The sequence below is a fragment of the Lutjanus erythropterus genome, chromosome 1 (assembly GCF_056507025.1).
Source record: "Lutjanus erythropterus isolate fLutEry1 chromosome 1, fLutEry1.hap2, whole genome shotgun sequence".
Lineage (NCBI taxonomy): Eukaryota > Metazoa > Chordata > Actinopteri > Lutjaniformes > Lutjanidae > Lutjanus > Lutjanus erythropterus.
In genome coordinates this window covers 37,180,969-37,204,568 of record NC_139317.1, presented here as the reverse complement: position 1 = coordinate 37,204,568, position 23,600 = coordinate 37,180,969, and the positions used below count along the sequence as shown (strand labels likewise).

Sequence of the window (23,600 nt, the reverse complement as noted above, 5' to 3'; positions counted from 1 at the left end):
TAACCAATCTGTTTCTCTCATCCTGTCAGTTTCTTACTTCCGTGTTTGAGCAATACTGCGAAAACCGGGGGATGGTTGTAACCCTGTGAGCAAACGTTTGCAACCCCCATTTCTGCAGCCATCACAGCAAATAGAGTGCTGGGTAGGCTATTTGTAATGAGCACAGATGCAATCAATTTAAAGATCTTGCCAAATTATGTTTTTGTTTCTGCTTCTAATATGTTTTCTGTAAGACAAGTCATGTAACTTTAGGTTACTGGGGAAGCATGTTCATGTGGTCTATGTGAGCTCTATAATAGAACTATTACCAGCATTCGTTATTCTTTGTTTGTGAACATACCGAATGCCACACGTAGCTCAGTATTGCATCCATCCTGGTTTCTCCTTGTTAAAAGTCACTCTTATAAACGGGGTGTTGCACAAATAAGCTTAAGCTTGAAATCATTAACTCGGGGCTGTCAAGTAATCAGTTTTCCCCCTCTGACTGTGAATAAATCTTTTCAGCACCTCTGGATAAACAAAAATAAAAATGCTTGATAAACAGACTGACTGACAGGAAAATGACCAGGGAGTGCACTCTCTCTCTCTCTCTCTCTCTCTCTCTCTCTCTCTCTCTCTCTCTCTCTCTCTCTCTCTCTCTCTCTCACACACACACACACACTGCCAGATGGTAGAAAGTGACAAATCTGGGCTGTGTATTCACAACTGCACTCACCTACTACAGTAATTTTTCTGCCACATTTTTCTATGCGAGAATATGTTTACAAAGAATTCTACACATCCACAGTCAGTCAAGGCAGCAGTCATGTTGTGCTGCTGCCAGCAAATCAGCCCTGCTGGTACAATTACACCATTTCTATTTTTGCATTTCTTATGACTGAAGAAAAAACAAATGTCTGTGTTTTCCTAACAACCAGAAACATCACTTTGTTGTTGTGTCTATCAGGCTCAGATTGACATATTAATATACATATATATTTTATGAGTTGAAGCAAAATATCTCAGACTTTCATGCATACAAAGATTTGTTTCTTCCAAAATTTGTTCTCAAATTTGTGTGTGTCTGAGCACTTCTCCTATGCCTTTTATTGTGACTAGTCTAAGGCACACCTGTGCAGTAATCATGCTGTTTAATCAGTATCTCTATATGCCACACCTGTCTGGTGAATAGATTATCTTGGCAAAGACGAAGTCCTCACTAACAAAGATTTGTCACTTGGTGAACAAGATTTGAGAGAAATAAACCTAAAGTCTAAGATATTTTACTTCAACTTGTGAAAAAGGGAGCAAAAACGAAAGTATATTTATATTTTGAGTGTGTTTTCTGGAGTCTCCATGTACAATTATAGGAACAAATTGATCTTATTTTCCCTCTTGCATGTATCCATCTCCCTGCTGAATAAATACACACCATAGACTAGTGCAAGGACACATGATGAGATACAGATAAAAGGTGCCAATCAATAATTTAACACTGTCTCTTTGTCTGTTTCTTCTGGGAATCATCTATGTTAGATCTACGTAAGCAGCAAAGCTACATACGTAAATCAGTCTATACATAACTGGAATTTACATTGTACTTTTTCAACATGGCCTGTCATACAAACTGTTGACGATCGCCTCTCATTATATGTGTCAGCTTGAGCTTCATGAATAGATTGTGACAAGCAATGCGTGGGATGTCCCTTTGATGAATCTGGACTTGTGTTCTCTGAGTAAACCGCTTATTACTGGCAGAGTCAAAAGGCTGGAAATACACAAACACAATCTATTTAATCACATTTGGAGCTCTGCGGTGTTAGTGACTGAGGTGGGGTGTCACTGGGGTTTTATGGTAAATAGAGCAAAGAAAGAGGCACAAAAACTAAGACAGCATCCAAAATGTTATTCATCCGCGACATTAAGAATTCATGCAGTAACACAACAAAGCTTCTTGGTCACTTCGAAATAATCCAGTGGACATTTTGACTTGCCGAACACAGGTGTAATCCTGAGTGATCACATTAGTTTCATGAGTTACTTTTGTCTTTTTCTGCTTTGACAGGTCCAAATGTTCAGCAGGCTTTATGCCTGATCATTAGTTTTACATATTTAACTTAATACACACGTTTAGTGCACATTTTATAATAATGCACAAACTGTAGTGAAGCTCTAAGCATATTCTGAACCCTCAGCTGTACTTGTGCTAATTGGCAAATGTTGGCATGCTAACACGCCAAACTGAGATGGTGGACATGGTAAACATTATACCTGCTGTCTCACGTCAGCATCCTCATTTTGAGCACATTGGCATGCTGATGTTAGCATTTATCTGCAAGCATTTCTTTGCCAAAGGTCAGCCTCACAGAGCCGCTAACATATCTACAGACTCTTAGTCTTGCTTTGCTCAGCAAAAAGCACTGGCAACATCAGTTGGAACTTTAATCGGGCCTGAAATGTTGAGCCTGAAAAAGGCCCAAGCCTGACAAAATTCTGTCCGAACCTGACCCAAACCTGTCCTTCATTAGCATGTTTCAGACCAGACCCAATTACAGCCGACATTTTTTCTTAACAAGCTTCCCTCTATGTACCAAACAGGAGGAGGTGGCAGTGACAGGGATAATACCTGGGGGGAATTTGAATTGGCAATGACAAAATTGGGGAGGGAAAAAAAACTACATACTGTTAATAATAATAATGATAATAAGGGTGGACATTTTGACTTGTCTAAATCGGGTGTGATCCTGAATGATCAGAATGTAATTAGTCTAATTAGTTACACCTGTGCCTCTGCTGCTACCACAGTCAAAATGTTAAGCCAAAAAAAAAGGCTCCTCAGTAGTTTAATACATTTAACCCATCATGTAGTGCACGAATAATTTATAATAATGCACAAACTGTGTGGCTATAGCATATTCTGAAAGGTGTAGGTCTCTAACATCTGTAAAGGAGATGTTTGGGATGATCTACAGTCAGATACACCAAGCTGCTCAGCCAGAGAAGATTTTAAGATATAGTGAACATGTTGCTAATGGCAGGCATTAATCAGCATAAAATAATTACAAGATATCCGAGAAATGCGAGTGACTCAGTGCCATGGCACACCTAACTGGAATGGACTCATCATTAGTGTTATTGGTTGCACCTGTGCCTTTTCCTGTAATGAAAAAATGTTAGTTTTGAGAGAGGTCTGTTTCCAATGTTCTTGCAGTCATTATCATAACAGTCTCTTTTGTCAGAATTACGGCAATTTTATATAGAAAAAAAAATAGGAGCACAGCACAAGTCAAAAGGAAATGCTCCCAGGTGCAGGTACAAGTAGGCCTAATTACTTTTTTGAAGAGTTTTTTTTTAATATGTTTAGAATTATGATGGAAAAAGTGCAATACAATTAGGTGTAATTTGCATGTTATTTGTCTGACGCTCAGCCTGCGTCAGTCTTCTGTCAGTGTGGTATGATTATTTCATCTGTGTTACTGAAGAGAAGTTGACTGCACCCACATCTCAAAGGTCTATGACTGAATATAGCAGAAGCTCCTAGTATTTACTTAGGCTACTATGTACATCAGACCACTTGTTTTTCTGCTGCATTTTAGGCTCCTCTGCAGGAGGTGTATTCAGGTAGGGCATGTGTGATTGGCTGGAATTTAACCTTGACTTGTTTAACTCTGGGCCCCTAACCCCTGCTCTACCTATCTATACTGACTGCAGATAGACCTTTTTCACAGAAGCCATATTGATATGAAATAGTAGGGTAAACACAGGTGTTATGAAGGTCCTGTTCCATTTAGTGTATCAGAGCCTTTCCAGTGAGCCAACATGCACAATATCAGCACCCTGACCCTGTTTGATCTGAATATAATGGAACCTTAATTATTGTCATTGGTAACACCTATGTTTACACTACTATTTCATGTCAAAATGGCTGCTATGAAAAATATATTTTTGTTTGTTTTATGCTCATACTCATTTATTTATTCTTAAAGATTTTTTTAAATTTAATTTTTTTTTAGTTTTTTTTTCTGTTTTTATGTCTGTGAAGCACTTTGTAAATTTGTTATTTGTAATGTTATATAAATGAGGAAATTTATCATTATTATTACTAGGTACAGTCCATATAACAGACCTCCATAGACTTTTATTTTCATGAAAACCACATTGACACAAAATAGTAAACACAGGTGTTACCAATGATACTAATTAATGTTCTGTTTCATTCAGGTCAAACAGAGTCAGGGTGCTATTGTGCATGTTCTGGAAAGGCTCTGCCACACTAAATGTCATAGAACCTTAATTAGTATAATTGGGAACACCTGTGTTTACCCTACTATTTCATATCAATATGGCTACCATGAAAAAGGTTTATTCGGTGATACTGCCTGGCCTCATTACTGTGTGTAATACGGGCATCTAAATTCAGATTATGACGCAGCTGGCTTCAACTAGACAAAGACACAATATAAAGTAATGCCGTGTGTTGCAAATAAAGCCAGTTTGAGCAAAAGTAGTTTCCTTAGTTTCCCTACGGAGTGCTTTTCAGTGACACGGGAAGTGAGTGTAACCAAGCAACGCCGTCATTGCCATGGCAACAGTGCTTGTCTCCCAGGAAGTTTGTAGCGCCTGAAGTAAAGATGAATGTCGGTAATGGAAAAACAAATCTAAGCTGTAGAAATAACTTCATGTAGCAAAAGAGTTTGTGTAATGCTTTTAAATATTCGTGACGTTTTTCATAGAGGTTTAGTCAACGCGGAGGTTGATCTTGTTATCTGTTAACTTTAGCAAACGTTAGCTAAATGGAGCCGGAGCGGACTGAGAGCAAAACAATGCGGTCTCAGAAACACAACACCAGTGCCAACGATAGATGGGTGTTTCTCACCCCCATGGTAAATACATCTTTTCAGTAGACTTTTACCATTGCTTCACAATACGATACTATATAGGCAAACGATATAAGTTTAAGAATCTAAATTAATAGGATAGCTATATGTTAGTGTTTAAGGGCTCTGTGTCTTTTTTAATGCAACACAATTTATTTATTAGTAAAATATTTTTGCAGGTCAACAGCTGCAAGCTGCACCTTACAACTATTAAATCACTACCTGAGGGAGCCCAGAAGATGGTATGTAATGTCAAGGAACACACTGAGAGACAAGCTATGTGGTTAACGGACTATATACATTTCAGTGCTTCACAATTTATCATATTTCTTCGCAGACAGACTGTCAAGATCTTGTAAAAAGGCAGCACATGAATACCACCCAAACACTGAATCATTCTAACCCAGGTAAGCTTGACCCAGTCCACTCATTCACACACTCTCCCACCAACCACCCAAGAGGTTTTCGTGTGATTCATCCTTGTATATTCACGAGGTATGTAAATAATCTTATGGACCGTTTGCACTCTACCATACCATCTGCAGAAAACAGATTGCATGCATGCAGCCAGAGAGGACTTGTCCAGACACATCCGGTGCCATTGCTTGCCAGTGACTCTATGTATTCTTCTGCACATAACCTAGCACCACTAGCGTGTGGTGCTCAAAGTGGTTTGGATACATTTTCACATGCTGCCCAAGAAGCCAGAGACAAATCTAGGAGACCAACCCATAGTGCAGGGACCACTTACTACTTTAATGCCTTAAACCTTCCCAAGCCAGCAGGTAATGACAGTATCACTTAGCAAATATTGTGGAACTGGGGAATTAGTTTTATAACTGATTTTTAGATTGTACAAATATATAACAATGTTTTTTATGCAATGGACTATGTATTATTTGTGTGTATTGACCTAAGTGTAATGTCCATGCCAGGTGGCTCTGGAGGATATAAGTACAACGCAGTTCCTGGTTTTCCCTTCACTCGATTGCCTTGTGACAGCTTAGCATCTGGTTTTCAACGAATGGACTTGGACAGGTACCTCTGGTCTCGTTCTGATTTTTTAACAGATTAGATTTTTTTCTCTGCAGTAGAGCTGCAAGAAAGAAAATTAGTTGCTAGCTTGATAATTGATTAATCATTTCAGTCATTTTATACACAAAAAACATTTCCTGGTTCCAGCTTCTTTAATGTAAGTGGTTGCTGCATTTCTTTGTCATTTATGAGGGTAAATGAAGAGTCTTTTGGTTTTGGAATGTTGGTCATACAAAGAAGAAGTTTTCACTTTGGGCTCTTAGAAATAATTATGAGTGTTTCACATTTTTCTGACTTTTTTTTTTTACTGAACAATTATTTGATTTACTGCAAAAATAATTAGCAGATTAATCAATCACAAAAATATATAATAATATAAATAATAATACATTCTAATTTGTTGCAGCCCTGTTGTCTGATAAAATCTGTGAACTGGACATGTCATGTTTCAGGGAGGTTGTGTTGTGTTGTGTTTAGTTTGTATATCTTTCATATTCTTGTGTCATCCCTGTGCTAATAAGTTTATGATCTAGAGCTGAACAATTTTGAAATTTTATTGAAATTGCAATATGGTCTAAGCAATTTTCAAATTGCAGGATGCGCAATATTTGTTAAAGGCAACATGTGTGTTAAAATACCATTTTAAATTAAATATTATTTGTGCCACAGAGATGCCCTGGCCTACAGATATATTCAACAACATTTAAGAACGTTTAGTGCAGATCCCCACAAAAAAATCACATAATAATAATTTTAATATCTTTTTCAGTGATGGGACAATAATGATGCAAAAATGATCATTCCCTTTAATGTCACTAATCATATCACAAATGCAATATCAGTCAATATAACTGCAATTAAATGTTTTTTCAACATTGTTCAGCCCTATTTTGAACTTAGTCTGGACATCACAGTATCTTGAAATAATGAGACTTTTATCTAAAATGGCAAGTGCTTCAGATTGCCACCAGGGAGCAGCAAAGTCCCTTGAAATAGCCATTCCTAGTCTGAAAAGATAAGTGTTTACTGAGAAAGAATTACTCACTGGTGGCAGGGCAGAAACAAGTCAATCAATAATCACAGCAAAATACTAAATGAGTAATTTGCCAAACTAGATTGCATGTCTTGAAGGTGAAATGCAGTTATGTCAGGAAAATGAGGCACTGATCTGTAATCATCTAAGTAAAGCTTAAACTGTGTTACATTTAATTTTCCAGGCGTGGTCTGGAGGAATGCCCTCAGCTGGGCATTATGGATGGACTACAGCTTCTCAACCTCCAGCACAATCTAATCACAAGAATCCAGCATCTGTCACATCTGCAACAGCTTGTTTTCCTGAACTTGTATGACAATAACATCTCTGAAATGAATGGCATTGAGGCCCTGAGCTCTCTTAGGATCCTTATGTTGGGGCGGAACAGGTTGGCTGTCATCAGTGGATTCACAAACAAACAAACACAAGAATGGCTCAGATTCGTCTGAATTGTCTCTGTTACACAAGATAGCATTGTGTGGTTCAGATTTGTGGTAGTACAGAATTTCAGGGTAGATGAGAGTGTATAGACTTCAGATGGAGTCTAATGTGGTGTTGCTCATACCTTATTTGTTTTATACATTTTATACTGTTATACTCGCTTTTCCACATGTTAAGATTCAGAAAGGGGTGTTTTCCAGCAGGTTCCCTGTTTAATTTGAAAAACCATTCATTTTGGTAGTAGTCATTTTTGTTTCAAGAGGTCAGCAGGAAGAATATTAAAGTCACAAATCACTGTCAATGACATCAAGATTTTATAGACAAACTCTGGCTTTTTTTTTTCCTGGCATTTTTGTTTCTGTAAAACATGACGTTTATCTTTCTAGACCTGCTTCCTAAGCCATGTTTGGCTCTTGAAGAGCAAAGAATACCACTATTTAGCTTTTGTACTGGCATTCTTCAAGAGACTGCAGCCTTACATGTAATTTGATCTAAATCCATATGAATCGTCCTGAACAATAAATCACTTATGTATATTTCCCTTGGGGGAATGTAACACACACACACACACACACACACACACACACACACACACACACACACACACACACACAAACTTTCCTATTTTCCCATGATTTTCCTGAACACGTAGTTGGCTGCACCTGGTACATTTAAGAATCAACAAAATGTGTTGTTGATCTTTTTGAAGAGATCATAACAAATTATGTCACTTCTTCTTAATATTCTCAGAATCCACAAGATATGTTTCCTGGAAAGCCTGTCCAAACTGAATATCCTGGATTTGCATAACAATCAGGTACTGTTCCTTTGCTACCCTCCCACCTACAAGGATGTGTGTGTGTGTTTAGTCTAGTTCGTTTGGTTGCCAATATTGTAACTGGAGATCATTATTTTCAGCTGCAGAGTTCAGCAGCAGCACTGGATTGTCGCTTCCGCCTCCTCCACACTGTGGCTAACTAGTAGTTTGCTGTGTGAGATGCAGCTCTGTAATGCTAGAGTCAAACAGACATGACAGCAGGAGGCCAGGCATGAGGAAACACATCCTCATGCTCATTCTAAGCCCTTCATCTTAGTCCATTGGCCTATAAAGTGATGTCTATTCAGGGCAGACATTATAGCTAAATTGTCAACTTGTTACTGTCTAACATCTTTGAAATGCAGTGCAGCTATATTTTGTAGATTGAGTGTCAATCAACAGTTTTAGGGACAGAGAGTCATGTCTGGCATTTTTTCAGGCCACAAAGTAATTTTTAAGTCATAAATCTGATGGATGATGCTATGATCACCCTCCTACCTACCTCAGTTTTTAAGGACTTAAAACAGCATTTGTTTGAGTTCCCAGCACTGTAAGAGAACAAACAATTGAAAACCATAAGAACCCACAAGCTCTTGTCCAGGGTCTACTCCCACATTTGTTTCCTTAGTGACCCTAGCATAATTTATTCAACAGGCACAACTGATTCTATGTTGTTGGGTTTTTTTTTTATCACTGGGAATCGTTATGCACTGTAGTAAATTATGCTGCCCCTCAGGTATTTTGAGTCAAAGGCTGGATTGCACCAACACGAATCCATTTGAAAATCATGGTCCGATCATGGTTTAACTTGCTTCCCCAAACTTTTAAACTAGCTTAAAATGAAAATAGATAATAGAGAAAGGTAAATTTTAAACCTCTCTTTCATTATTACTTTAGTTTTTATTCTAAATCCAAATCAAATTTAAACCTTTTGCACCAAATATTTTTGCTACATTTTTTGAGATGGATTGAGTAAAATTATCCAGTAGAAGTTTAAAGAACAAACTCAGCTCAATTGAGTTCTATGATGCGTCTCTGCTTATGTTCACCCCAGGTGATTCATTAAAACAGTTATTGGCAGGTAGTCTCTTTTTTCCCCTACTATATTGTTATCCATTTTATAATATTCTATCTATCATGCCTAGGCTAACTAGGTTAACTAACTTTTTAGCCAGATAGCAAACAATCTAACATTTTAATTACTTTGCTAACACACTATAAACTTTTGTTAATTTTTTAGCTCTGTCAAACAACATACGTTATTGTTAAGTGTTTAACTAGCTATCAAACATTGTGACATATTGTTAACTTTGTAGCTAGCTAACAAACAAAATGATATTTTGTTAATTTTCTTCTCAATCTGTATTTACTCAGTTGAAACCTGGTTTTGCTTCTGTCTGGCCTGCCTCCATAATAGAGCATAGCTCACTGCTCTTAAAAGCCTGAGAAATAAACTGGTGTCAGATGAGGATTTTAGCCGCTCCTGGAAAGGGAGTATAGAATAGAAAGGCTTCCCTCGGTTAAATTAGCATTTTGCCAGTTTGCCGCCTACGCCCATCCTCAGAGAGCTACTCCAGAGGCCTGGTAAGACTCCTTCCTTCTCTGATGTTGGCTGTCCTTTGCATGAGCAGATGTCCCGATTACTATTCAATGACTGCTTCAGTGTTGTGTTGTTTTTCCTGACAGCGGATACTTTGTTGTCTCAAGCTCTGTCCACCTGTTGTGTTTCCTAACTACATCTCTATAGTTACTTTAAACACCTCTGATAATGTGACAGTTGAATGGTGAGTGAGTTTAGACAGAAATTATAAATAGAATCTTTTGTGCTGTCCTTGTTAGAAATGAGAGCATATTGTATTCGGAGGTAGCCTTTTGTTGGCAGGCGCCTATTGAAGAGCAGATGATAAATCTATTATTCTGACCAGGACAGGTTGCTTTTCACTCAGTGGCCTCGAACCCTCTGTTTTGTGCACTTAAATAACTGTTAAATCACCTTTATTCAGCGTTTTACGAACTCACTAGAGACGTGACCACCCAAATGTAATGTGAATCGCTGCACAACGATGTTACAAGATGATGAGGTGAGTGAAGTCAGCAGGGGGATTATTGGATAAATGAAGTAAAATAAAGTTGAAGTCATAGTTATTCTACCCAGATGAGTTGTTGTGTAGTCACTGTTGGCTGCATAAAACCAGCTGCTTGTCCTCTTTCCTTTTGTGTGCATGCTTTAACCACAAGCAGTACATCATTGTCATCCTTTCTTCCTCCAATCCTCTAGCAGGGGGGCTCACATCACTTCCCAACCTATCCTTTTACACACACATTTCTGTAACAGGATGTCGTTTCATTTCCAGTTTGCTGGAACTATTCAAAAGGAGATATTCTCTTTGGGAGTGTGCATCCAACCCACATTTGGTCTCACTGACCAAGTATTGGGGTTAAAGTGTGACCCGACATTGTTGGATAACCTCTTAAGTCAGGCGGCGGTGTTTTACACTCGAGCAGTTTGACTTGAATACTCTCAGAAGAGAGTGGAGAAAGCCCTGCAGGGTCTGTGAAACAAAGAAAAAGTATCACAGTTAGAGAAGTTTGTTAAACTCATGTACACGGTAGAGCTAATATCACTCTTGAACATCAAGATGATGATTTTGATCAAGTTTGACTATATCTGTCATGTGTGGTAAGCATAGTACTCAGGGTTTTGCTAAAGCTGGAACAGAGAATGCATTTGGCTTTTCTGTCATTAATGACAGCTGTAACCCAAGGTTATCTGTGTGTTCTCTTAGTTGACAACACAAGGCCATTATATGAAATATTTAAGATGTTATTACTGTATTGTTTACACGAAACAGGCCAGGAGTTGATGTTACAGCTCTCCTTCTTGGCATGCCCACCGCTGCTCTCAAATCTCCGAACAAGAACCTCTGTTTTCTGTCCTGCCTGTCCTTTTTCAAAATCACATTTAAATGACCTGTATGTAAGATTTAGTGGTGTCTAGATTGCAGCCAAATTAATACTGCTCACGTCACCGTCCCCTTCCAAGGCCCCGTTTGAGGCAGTTTTTGGATTATCTGTTGTGGGCTCCTACAAAAACACGGCAGTTCAATATTGTGGCTAAGTACTAAGATGAACTGGATACAGTGTTGGAGGCTGTTCACTCCTATGAGCTTTGCTCAGCCACACATGAAGCCACCATGTTGGAGCTTCAGCTTATGCTTCCGTGTTGTGTGGCCCTTTGAGGAAGCGCAGAGACCTCCTTTGGCCAGGTGACTAACTTCCACTTTAGCCTCTGCTAACTTGAATGGGATGAAATGATTTAATCATGCAGCTCTTCTAGACTTTCCAATGTTATTGGACTGAACGTATTAAATTCTGATTGGAATGAGTCATTTTGAGGGATTGTGATACTCAAAAAATTTATCCTCTCATTTGCAGACCATTCTTTCACAATTTAAGTCTATGGGGAAAAAGCATGTCATGACACGATGTTGTCATTACATGGTTTGGCCACTATGCTGAATGGACTTCTGAGCCTGGTGCTCTTCCTTCCTAGTAACGTTGTGTGCATGTGATATAATTGCTGTCATTGTTCTGTGGCCTGGCTTAGATAAAAAAAAAAAAAAGACTTACGGGACGCTGCTAGGAGGTAGCAGTGTCTCATTTCAGTGCTAATAAATTACATGATATAAGGTTGTTGCATAGATAGGGTATTGAATATTTGCTGATAGCCAAGCCAGCATTTTGGGCTGTATTGGAGGCATTTCCAATACTGGTACTGGAATAATCCTATTCCTACTGTTTTTGAAGTAAGAGACATCTTCTACACTCTCGCATCCATGTCCTACTTCCATAATCTCAAGTGCTTAGAGAAATGAAATGTTATTAGTGTAGTACAGGTGAAACATTTACCATGTAAAATACCATCTTAACGTTGTGGATGCCTGACCTAAACCACTGGAAAGGACCTAATTCATGGTGTGTAACACAAAATCCTCAAATATTTACAAACGAAGCTATCCAAAAAAAATTTCAGTGTATGTAGAGATACTGTGTCTTTGTGCTGACAGAGGCCTGGTGTGCCGACATCTGCCTTGCTCAGGTCAGGGATACCCAAGTCTGAGCTGCTGTGAGGTAATGTTAACCTTGTGAGAGTGTTTCTTTCCTGTTTGGGCGATGATATGTATAATGTATTCAGGTACGGTTCACTGACTGTTTTACATTCATGCATTTCCCTTCTTCATACTTGAAACATAAAGGTATCACAAGCCTGCCTCTCTAATCTATGAGGTGTTATGGTCCTGTTAGTGTGTGGTGACTGAAGTGTTCATGTTAGCTGTGACACCACAGTTGTAAACACCTTTGAATGCAGTGTAATGATCTCACTCTGTTCATCCATCACCAGATAAGACTGCCTAATGGGGGTATTTGGAGGTGATGCACTCAGTTTATTGTCATTTTCTTTTAAGAGTGCTGCCACCTGTACATGCACACGCACTGACAGTGCACTGAACCAGCTCTGTAAAAATGTTGTGTTTTTCATACATCAAAAACAAGCAAACTTAACAGTCTTGATTTTTAAACATTTGAGCTTTTCATGACATTACCAGAGGGTGTACATTTGTCTCTTCCCAATATTTAGAAAGTGCTACGCAAGTTTATCTCTGTTGTAATAAGTTCCTGTCTGAACTCTTCAAAACAATCTAAAACTCTGCAGTCAGACTGCTGACTGAGGCCAAAGGGAAAGCACCTATTACTCCTCATGTTACAGTGGTTTCCTGCAGGTTTGTGTATTGATTTTAAAATCCTCTTTGTAGTTTTTACAAGTATGACCCTGTGAGATCTCTCAGATATTTCAAGACACATGCTTAAAACCCATTTGCTTCTTATCTCTATCTGTATTTCAACTACTTTTTCCTTTTTTTTAAGGAGAAATATGTAACATGTTTACTGCACTAAATTATAAAACGAACATGATCTGCCATCAGAGATTAAGGAAACATGCTATGTTGAAATACTGGCTTCTACAGCAACAATGCTACAGCCAGCATGTACTCAGTTTTACCTTTCTTAGAGTTAAAATTCATCCTGAATGGTTTATGAATGAATAAGAGTTTGTTTATAAGTTATAAGAAATCTGATAATCTTTTAGAAGGTATAGATGTTTATAACAGTTAAACTGAGCAATACAAAGTCTGGCAGGCAGTCCCTGAACTCCATCTCCACATTGACAGACAACTGGCTGTTCTAAATAGCTGATCATTTTACAGTGTACAATATCGCACTTGTCTTGCACTCCTGTGGGTTCAGTGTTCATGCAGCCTGCAGGCAGCCTGCCTGACCTTCTATTCTGTGGATTGGGTGGGGGAAAGAACTCACTTCAACCATAGACCGTATAATAAATAGGGCTTCATCCTATTTAATATACTGTCTATGGTTTCAGCTTTCTATCAGGATTTTTTTTTAAAAAAAGGGTCTTACATATTGCTCCTTTAATTCTTAGCTGAATTTCTATTCCAGTTGACCTATTTAATATTTGAACAGTGGTGATCCTTGGGTATTGTCTTTTGACAGAATCCTTGAACCCCTGCTGCCCTTTTATCCTCATCCTCATATCTACAGTGTATGCTATAGGGGGCAAACACATCATTCTCAGGGTAACAGCCTTCAGGAATTCTTCTGAAGTATTTTACGTGTCATTATGACAGGGGGCCCCTAAGTATTCTCTCCCAGACAGAGAGGGGAGAGAGCTGGGTATCGTTTCACCATTGACTGATCCTCAACTTCTTGTTTGTTCTTATGATTTTGGAGGTCAAATGGGAGTTACAACTTGAAGTGAATGACTGCGTCTGAGTCCTTCAAGATGTTCACAAGTTATACAGATTGTTGCTGTGAACTGGTTCACTCTGAGGTACTTGAGAGGGGTGGAAATGTCATTTCTGTTTTAGTGTCATTTAGCAGAAGGTGTAGCCTCAGGCACTGCAAAGAAAATGGAGCACACTGCTCTTTTGCTGTCTTGCATCTCCAAAGAATTAGCTGAGTGTAGGCAAAAGAATTCTAAATAGATAAAAACCATCTAATGATTATTAAATGCATGATTTGAATGTGAGGGTGAGCGCTAAATGTACACAATTCCAAGTGTATTTTCACACTTCTAACTGCCTCCCTCTGTGCCTCTCTGTATGAACAGTATGATTTTATAGACTGTTGTTTTACATAATCTTATGTTATGCACTGTCTTTGTCTCACTGTGCTTTCATACAGATCTGCAGGATAGAAAATGTGTCTCACCTGAGCGAGTTACGGGTATTGAACCTGGCAGGAAACAGCATCTCCAGAATGGAAAAACTGCAGGGCCTGGACTGTCTGAATGAACTCAACCTACGACACAACTGCATCTCTATGGTGGTGAGGGGCCTTTTTCCCAATTAGCGACATCTTAAAGCTTATTATTCACTGCATGCTCATTATTCTGCTTCATATAAAGGGAAAGAATTGTTCAATTGTTCACATTAAACACAATCTCATTTCTAGCCAAGGCTGACATTTCTTCCCTTTTGCTTTATGGAGCTTCTGTTTTCTTCTATGCAAACAGAAGTTAGAAATATTATAAACATGTGTTACAAGATTATGATAGCAAGCTCAACAGGCTTTCTTTGCATGAAATGGATATCATGATGGTGGTTATCAACTTTCTTTGGGAACCCAGGCTTTCTTCTTCAGGCTCTGTGCATGTTCACCTAAAAAAAAAGGGTGTTTTGTGCATAATTTGAGTCTTCTTCTGCACAAAGTGGGCTGATTGTGTGACACCAACTTCAGTCAAGATGAACAAGTTGTAATAATGGAGGGCTATTTATAAATAAATATACTACAGAATATATTAAGGCAGACAGCAACAGTGTTACCTAAAATAAGGCAAGAGAAGAACGCAGAAAATTACACATACAATTAATGTGTTCTTGAAGCCTGCTGTTTATTTCTAACAACTGCGACAACTGCATGACAAACAATTAAACTTGATACAGTATGATACATGATGTGTTGGTCTGACACTGTCCCATATTGGATACGTGGAAATTGCTTTAGCTTTTGGCCAAGTCAAAGTGAAATGAATTTTATTGATCAGATCTTTTCTGTAATTAATAGGATAGACTAGTCAGTTTTCTAATAAGTGTTCTGAGATTATTTCAGCAGTGTCAAACAGAGTTGGCAGCAAATCAGGATCAAGCTTAAAAACATCATTCAAAGTGGTCTGTATTTGCTTCACCAGTCTTTTAGTGTATGCTGTGTAAACTTTCGTGACCTGGAGCACTTGTGAAAAATCAGTTTATGCATCACCAACTGAGGTTCCCATAGCAACCTGATGCATACAGGTTGCACTGCTGTAATTACATGACATTCATTTGATGACATTATTAACATACAGCTCAGCAGCTTTGCATCTTCCCTATCTATATTGCTCATAAAGCACATCATCAGAAAAAGAGTTAGTTAAAGAGTGGCATTTTTTACTGCCAATTTAATCTGAAACTCAGAATATAACCTGGAAATTCCTCAACAGTACCTCCCTAATCTATTGATCTTTGATCTCAGGTTTTCGCCAAAGTGCTTTATGACAAAACTGAGCAAAAATCCAACATACTTAAGTGCATGGATGTATTGATGACCTGTGAAGTTTCTGCAGCTGCCAAATAATTCACAGTATTTTTTTTCCTGCATTTTCATGAACAAATAAACATTGTCATACCCACTGACAACTCTTCTGTAGGAAAATATTCTTCATAGGATAAAAGTGCAAGTAGCGTGCTTCATCTTTCATCTTCATGTCACTCCTTTGGACCAGGCTCTTTGGAAGGTTACTGTTTCCTCTATTTGTGGGATCACACGTAGCAGTTTTTACTGTCACAAAATAACAAACACAGAAATTACATCAATAGAATCTTTGTAAGAAAGTCTGTGGTGAAATGTATCTCAACGGTGTTACCCAGGGAGACACAGCTCATTACCCACAACCTCCCACCAAGTTTCTGGCACAGTGAAAGAGAAACTGGATATTCTAAACACGGAAATTCACTCCCCTTGGTTTCTATAGTTTTAATCTGATAAACAGAAGGGTGCATGCCAAAACAGGCCCCTTCATTTGTATGCAAATCCCCTAAGCCCTTTCCTGCTTTTTGGGGTAGAAAATACAAACGGAATTCAACATTGTGTGGTATGAAGGCTCTTCCCATCACTCACCCTGCCCTCTGCCTGCAAGGTCTGATCGAGAACCACTTCCAGTCCTAATTATCGGATGCAATGTTTCATTTGATACACAGTAAAGGAAAAATGCTACCCCTCAGCAGATTCTCCAGTCTCTGTCATTAGTGGTGTGTGCTGCCAAGTGCTTGTTTCAGGCGCAAAGTAAATAACCATCCTCCAGGTGTCCAGGCTTTCCCTTTCATTCAAGGCAGATGAAAAGTGGAATTCTGGACTAGAAAAAAGTGCTGTGGCTGAGAGTGCCAGAATTTTAAGACTCATATGTCAGACTCAGTCATCCAGTACATAATTATATAAGCCTTACATGTTACATACGCATATTTTATCTGCCAGAGGTGTGCAGCCTTTACTTTCAAAGTATCTGTTTCAAGCCACAACTGCCAAATTTGCTATTTTCCTCTGTGACTTTACTTTTTTTGGATTTGGCATCCATAGCTGTCTATGGTCGTTGTTGTGTTTTTCATACTGTATTTTGTACAGTGCAGTGAGTATTTACTGTTTTTATCATATAAGGCATCTGCATTTACTGTAGTCGATATTGCACTTTAAATTTCATTTATTGCATCTACTTGTTATGTGCAGGACTACAGATGGAAATTAGCATCTTGCTAAATCTGGTGCGACCATGTTTTCATTCCTTGACCCATGTCATTGCAGACTATCCTTTTATAAATCAAATAAACTGAACTAAACTAGGGAGACTCAAGATGAGTCACTGGCAAAATTTGGATGAAAAGGCACTGAGCCATAGATGTCAGCTATGATGCACAATTTTAGTTGAAGAAATATTCAACTTTTTTTTTTTAATTTACTGTAGAAACAACACATTTTCTAACTGAAGAAGGTAAAACTATTTTAAGACCCACAACAATGCTAAATAAAAATGATGAAAGATATGTTATTCATTTCCATGTGATTGATTTGTAGAAGTCACAGGGAGCTGCTGGAGAGGGGCAAAGAAGCTGCTTGATGCTCTGGGATTGCAAGTTGAGAGATGTAAGAAAATGTACAAAAATAGAGAGTAGGCCTAAATCTCAGAATTTTCTTTTATTTTCTCTGAATAAAACTGAACAAAATTGTAATTTTGAAAGTTTAGATTAGTATTTAAGATGTAAACTTTCAAATAACTTTCAATAAATAAAAAGTATGTATGATTGTTAATCATAAGAAAAAACACAATACAGGCAAAGAATAGTATAAAATGTTCCTACAGAACTAATCTCTGATGCAATATTCACAGGAAATAATGGGCTTAAAATCCATCCATATTGCTTGTTTTGCACAAACTTCCTGCAGTCATTATGTTCACTATTTGGGTTAATTGTACAGTTTATCAGTTGTTCATTGAAAATAATATGAAATATCCATAAAATATGTCACTTGGGGCTGTCAGGTTTCTTAATGATAGAAAATTGGTCCTTTAAGGAAAAAGGTGGAGAACCACTGTTTTAAAGCATCTAAACAGATGTATTTTTGGTTCTGTTTTGTTGAAATACATTCTAGTACAGTTGTTTTGCTTACTCACTTGTAGTAGCCAAACATTTCCACTTAAATTGATTACATTTTCATACACATTACACTCTAATGCTTACTACACAATGATAACACAGCAGTGATTCAGCATATAATGATTTCATAAAACTTTTGCTGTTTACTCGTGCTCTCAGGTGGGTCTTCCCATTGAGAGATTTTGTGGCAGTCAGTAAGTGATACATTTTACATTTTTGGCAGCAGGAACAGTGATTTGTTTAGAAAAGCAAAGCAGCATGAGCATTGCTAAAACAGACAAAACAGAAAGGCATCACCCAGAGGCAGACTGGCTTTATGGATTAACAGGAGTTTTTCCAACGGGCTTGTCTCCTTGTGGGGCCAATAATGAGTCAAGCATCACTGCAATTGAAAAATATCCAATGCTGTCAGGTAGCACTGCTGGAGATTAGTCAGCTCTGGTCTGTATGTGTGTGTGTTCACATCTTCTGAATCCATAATTTCTCTTTGGCTAACATTACATAGGTCTGTTCTACATGTTATAAACTTGAAATTTTCCACTGAGGGGATCTAATGAATTAATATGCTGCCTCAAAGCAGAAAAAGTGGAAAATTTTAACATTAAACTTGAATTATCAAAGACAGGGTCAATATAGCAGCAATAATGAGGATTTTTTTTGCTCAGTTTCCCCAAGTTTAAAGGCAAAGAGCAGAGAAAATTAGATTAATTATGAAGCAAGTTAATTTTGCTACTGAAAATCTAATCGATTGATTGAGTGATCCGATCTCTCTCAAGTGCAGTGCAAAAACAACACAGGAAGGCACATTTAACACCAGATCTGCTGTCTCAACATGTGTGTATACATAATGCACAGCATCTGCTATTCTAGTGCACAATACCTGCCAGATGTGCTCACGTCTCAAGTCTGTGCTATTCAAAGAGCAGCCGCAAAACCCAACAGCTTACAATCGTTGTAACCCCCTCAGCATCCACATGTACCTGTGTGTTTGTTTGAGCAGCTTTCATGCTCTTTTTTTTGTGGTGTGTTTGTGTATGCACCTGAGACAGCGGTGATGAGAGGCAGCTCTGTGTTTGTGGAGTAATGCCTCTTGCCAGGGCTCAGTATAAGTGTGAAAAATATAGACACGCAAACTGTCAGTGAGAAGAGGGTGGAGCCGCGATAAAGAGGTGAAGGCACAGGCACACCGACATAAATACATACCCGCAGGCATGCCAGCACACAGCAACACAGCTGTACCCAACAACTGTACCCAACCTCACATCAGATCCTGTCAGCCGATTGGTTCTGATCAATCGGGCTGCTTGAAAAAGAGACCACATTGGTGGGCGATTGTTATGCAGCACATCAGCTCAGTGATGACATCATTCTGTCTGAGACAGGGCTGCTAAATTTAGTCTCAGACTGTGCGTGCAGGGGCTGCAGCTTCACCAGCATCCATACAGGGACTAGCACAGACACAGACTCAGGGAGTGTGGTGGAGGGTCAGATGAAGCTAGCACTGGATAGCATGACTTGCAGTTTTAACATGTGCCCGTATTGCTGAGGTGCACAGTAAAGCATTACACAGCTGATACAACAAAAATCCCTTCATTCTTGGTCTTTAGTGTTGAGTCAGTATGTATGTGTGCTGTTGCAATAAGAAGCACGCTTTGCTTTTCCACATATCAGAAATGATTGTCAAAGTAATGTTTTACCACCAGGCAGCAAAAAACCTGAATTATCATGCTCATGGCTTGCATGTTTGCTTAAAATTTACAAATGATATATTCAGCAAACACAGAGCAACATGATCGTCCCATTTTAGGTGTGGTTCAAGCCACCAGATAAATGTTAAGGGGAGGTTCACCCCCAAATGGAAAATACATCTCTTTACTCTTACCTGTAGTGCTGTTTATTCAGCTACATAGTTTAAGTGTGAGTTGTCAAGTGTTGGAGATGTCAGCCATAGAGATGTCTGCCCTATCTGAAATATAATGGAACTAGATGGCACTTGGCTTGTGGCGCTAAAGGTCAACAAACTCAACAGCAGTGTCTCTTTCCATAAATCATGGCCCGGTTAATCTAAATAATACACTATTTTGTGCTGGACAGTTGTTGCTTACTGGAGTTCTAATGCAGGGAAAACAACCAATTCCTGTCATGTTATAAATTAACCATTTCAGCTTCATCAGCGATAAAAATAGTTCTGATAAGCCTCTTTTTTGTATCTGATAATGTAGAGAGTCGGGGAAGAAGGGCATGATCAATGATGATCTGATGCTTATGTTGACTAAGAAGGTGGTTGTGCTGTGGAAATGAATATGTTGATGTTGATGTTACATACAAACACTAATATATACTAATACTAATACAATTGATGGTTATTCTATTTATTTTGGTATTGTTCTCTTCCTTTATCCTGTACTGCCTTGAGATATGTTGTTTTTTTTTAATCTTTTTGTCTGTCCTATGTATATGGTTTTCCCCCTTGGGGATTAATAAAGGATTGTATCATATTGTATGTACATTGTTAAACAGTTCTCAACAAAACAGATCTCTGAGACGGTCTAGGATGAATCTTTATGGAGGATTGTTGGGTAGATTGCGTGTCTGACCTTACTTACCTGCCTTAAAACACAACTTTGTATAATGAGAGTAAGTTGTAGTTCCCTTTTTGCTACTCACAAAGCCCATGTTGTATGCAAAAATTACATTCAGTATCAGTTGAATGAATGATAAGTCATAAAAATGAAACTAAAAGAAATTATTTTGCATGGTGGAGTGCTGAGAATAGGTGGGAGAGTAAGGGAGTCTCACAGCCTGAGGGAAGAAGCTGCTCTGTTGTCTGGTGTTGTGGTAGCAGATACTTTTGTATCTCTTGCCAGATGGCAGCTTGCTATGATTTGGGAAATACTCAAAAAAACAACAAACTGATAAATCGTTGTTGGTCCACAGCATGCAAACGGGAAAGCTAAGAATGGTTGCTGTAACTGTTGAATTTAGTGCAGTGAGACTGAAATAGACAGGAAATGTCTGCTAGTTTGTTGTGCAGCAAGATGAAACGACTCTATACTGTCAACAAAGTTTTTACTTACAAAATTTTTATTGAAGGTTCACAGATTTCATTATATTAATTTCATAGATTGAGAAGAACAGATAACCAGATGAAGATTCTCTTTAGCTTTGCTCCTGCTGTTGTTGTACTATGACGAGCATTTTAGCTGTTGGAATGGATAAAACAAGGATGAGTAATGTGTGCTATATTTATAAGGTTGCGTGGACGGGGAGTCTAGGAATTCTCCAAATGACTGGACTGCAGTGTTGAGCTGTTTTCTGCAGAGGAGCTAGCATACTCTCAGCTGCTGATCACTCATTTGAATGGAGGCTGCCAACAGTTCTTGAGGAGGCTGCGAGGCGGTGGCTGCAATATGGGTGGACGCTGACGCAGCTCATTCAGACTGCTGCTGGGAGTGTCCTCACTGCTTCCAGCATGTGCAGCACTGGCCATCCACACACACACATGTAGACACACACGTAGCACAGACTTTGACACAACTGAACATGATTCCCTCCCACACTGCCGTCTGATTAGCTTAAGTCGTGGTGGTTATGACATTGCCTGTGTCCCTGTATGTCCTGTTCGGCTTGCCAGGTGGCCAGCTGCGGCTCCTCACCCCACCCCCTCGCTAAATTCCGCATTGATTTTGATGCTGAGTCTGCCTGATGAAGGAACAGCCCCCATCCCATTTCGTTTGCATTGAATTCTACCTCAGCTATTGTTCTTGCCGGATGAGGAACACTAGCTAGCTGCTGGATGTGTGTGTGTATCAATGAGCATTTCGAGTTAGCCTCCTGCAGCAGGGGATCTCTGCATTAGCGCAGCACACACTCTGCTCTCTCTCTCCCCTCCCCCCTTCCCTTCCTCCTCATGCTCTCTCTCTCTGTCTTCCTCCTGCCCCTCCTCTCCATGTGCAGACGAGGCAGCGTGCTGTTTGTGTGTGTGTGCATGCGCAGGGTGGTTGGGGATGCTGGATGCTGGAGCTGAGAGCTGCAAGGTGACTGAGGGAATGGAGAGGGATACGGAGCTCTGACGACAGTGACGATGCAGTGCCCTCTTCCCGAGCACCTTCTCCTCTTCACATCCCTCCATCTCTCTCTCCTCCCTCTCCCTCTTTCTCTGTTTCTTTCCAGACTGAGGTGGACCGCCTGCCCTGCTTGCAGCGCCTCTTTCTCAGCTGCAACAGCATCACCAGGTAAGAGCTCGCACCGCTTAACTCCCTCCTCCCCACAGGGCAGGGACGGGGATAGTGGCCGGACAGTTCCACGTCCACACGTCCACTCCCTTGGCTCCTGGCAAGGCCTGGCCAACAAGCTGCAGGCAGAATATACACAAACATGCACAGCCTCTTACACACACACACACACACACACACAGGTTTGCTGTGGTGGGCAGTTTCTGTAACCTAGAACACAACAACCTGGATGTGTTCTTTAAATGTTAGTAATTATCATGCTGCTACTAAGAAATGGGTGTGCCAACACTTTAAAGTTATTCAGAAAAAAAGAGATGGTAGCTTGCCTCTGTGGAAAATTAATGACACATTTGAAGGTGAGTGAATACAGCGGCAATAATGCTAGTTTAGGGTGTGTATTATGAATGACAGGAGTGTTTTGTTGCTTGGTGCAAACATCAACCTGCTTTACACACTTTTTCCAGTACCTGTAGTCTGTTTTTTTCTTTGCTTCTCCCAGCAATCAAAATGTCTAAGAGTTAACTTGTTCAAGCCATCACTGTATTTTACACTGCTTTAAAATTGCTTTGTGTTTCCCTGGAGGAGGGGCCTGTGTGTGGGATTCAGGGTGGGACAGTGTTCATTAGCCTCCTTTTACCACAGTCACCTTGTGCTGTGATAGATCTGATCTGACATCTCAAGCCAGCGTCACTGTTCTAGTGTCCGTATGACCTGTATCTGACACACTGTCACAGAGAGAGTCATGACAGAGACATAGGCAATAAATATCATGCTAACTAATGTCAGTTTGTATCCTTAAACTCTTTATGAGACTGTAGAGAGACACTATACTCTATATACAGTGGTGTTATCCAAGTAATTCCCATAATATTGACATTTGTATTGTTTTCCTTCTTCGCATTCTTATTGCCATCAAGACCTTGTGGTAAAGGCATTTTAAGTAAAACTACTCTTTTGAATGGATTCAGTGTAGAAACCTGGTGTGTGTACCTTTTGAAACTGTTCAAAGCTGATAGGAGAGCAGTTGTGCTCTGTTGCTAGGTAGAGGGACAGAGCACACTTGTCTATGTGGTGCAGTGAGTTTGTCCAGTAGAGGATGTTAGAACAAAAAAAAAAAAATCAATCATTAATCTTTACAGTCATTATTTCACTCACCGTAATATTGTTCTTTATTTTTTTTACCTTAACCTGCCAGGATTATAAAACCAGAGCAAGTCACAACTGATAATGAGAAGTCAGCAAAGACAGAGATGCAGGGATTGTAGTGCTGGATGAATTTGGACACTACAGAGTTTTCAGCCACACCCCACTCTGCATCCACAGCACACACAATATTTTTTGACATTCACTTCTTACTGACTTTTAAATGTATGTAATGTATTTACTGTACTAAATGATAAAATAAACATGATATGTCAT

The 23,600-nt window shown here is 39.2% G+C and overlaps 1 protein-coding gene across 1 annotated transcript in view; it reads left to right on the top strand.

The window, feature by feature from the left end:
• The first annotated feature begins 4,580 nt into the window (after positions 1-4,580).
• Positions 4,581-23,600, top strand: part of lrrc49 (leucine rich repeat containing 49) — a 47,983-nt gene continuing 28,963 nt past the window's right edge. Inside the window, exons 1-9 of the mRNA XM_084721124.1 lie at positions 4,581-4,862; positions 5,036-5,098; positions 5,194-5,263; positions 5,402-5,641; positions 5,792-5,894; positions 7,109-7,312; positions 8,116-8,182; positions 14,444-14,587; positions 22,120-22,181. Of these exons, the coding sequence (XP_084577250.1) occupies positions 4,773-4,862; positions 5,036-5,098; positions 5,194-5,263; positions 5,402-5,641; positions 5,792-5,894; positions 7,109-7,312; positions 8,116-8,182; positions 14,444-14,587; positions 22,120-22,181 (1,043 nt within the window). The 5' untranslated portion in view covers positions 4,581-4,772. The remainder of the gene's footprint in view (positions 4,863-5,035; positions 5,099-5,193; positions 5,264-5,401; positions 5,642-5,791; positions 5,895-7,108; positions 7,313-8,115; positions 8,183-14,443; positions 14,588-22,119; positions 22,182-23,600) is intronic.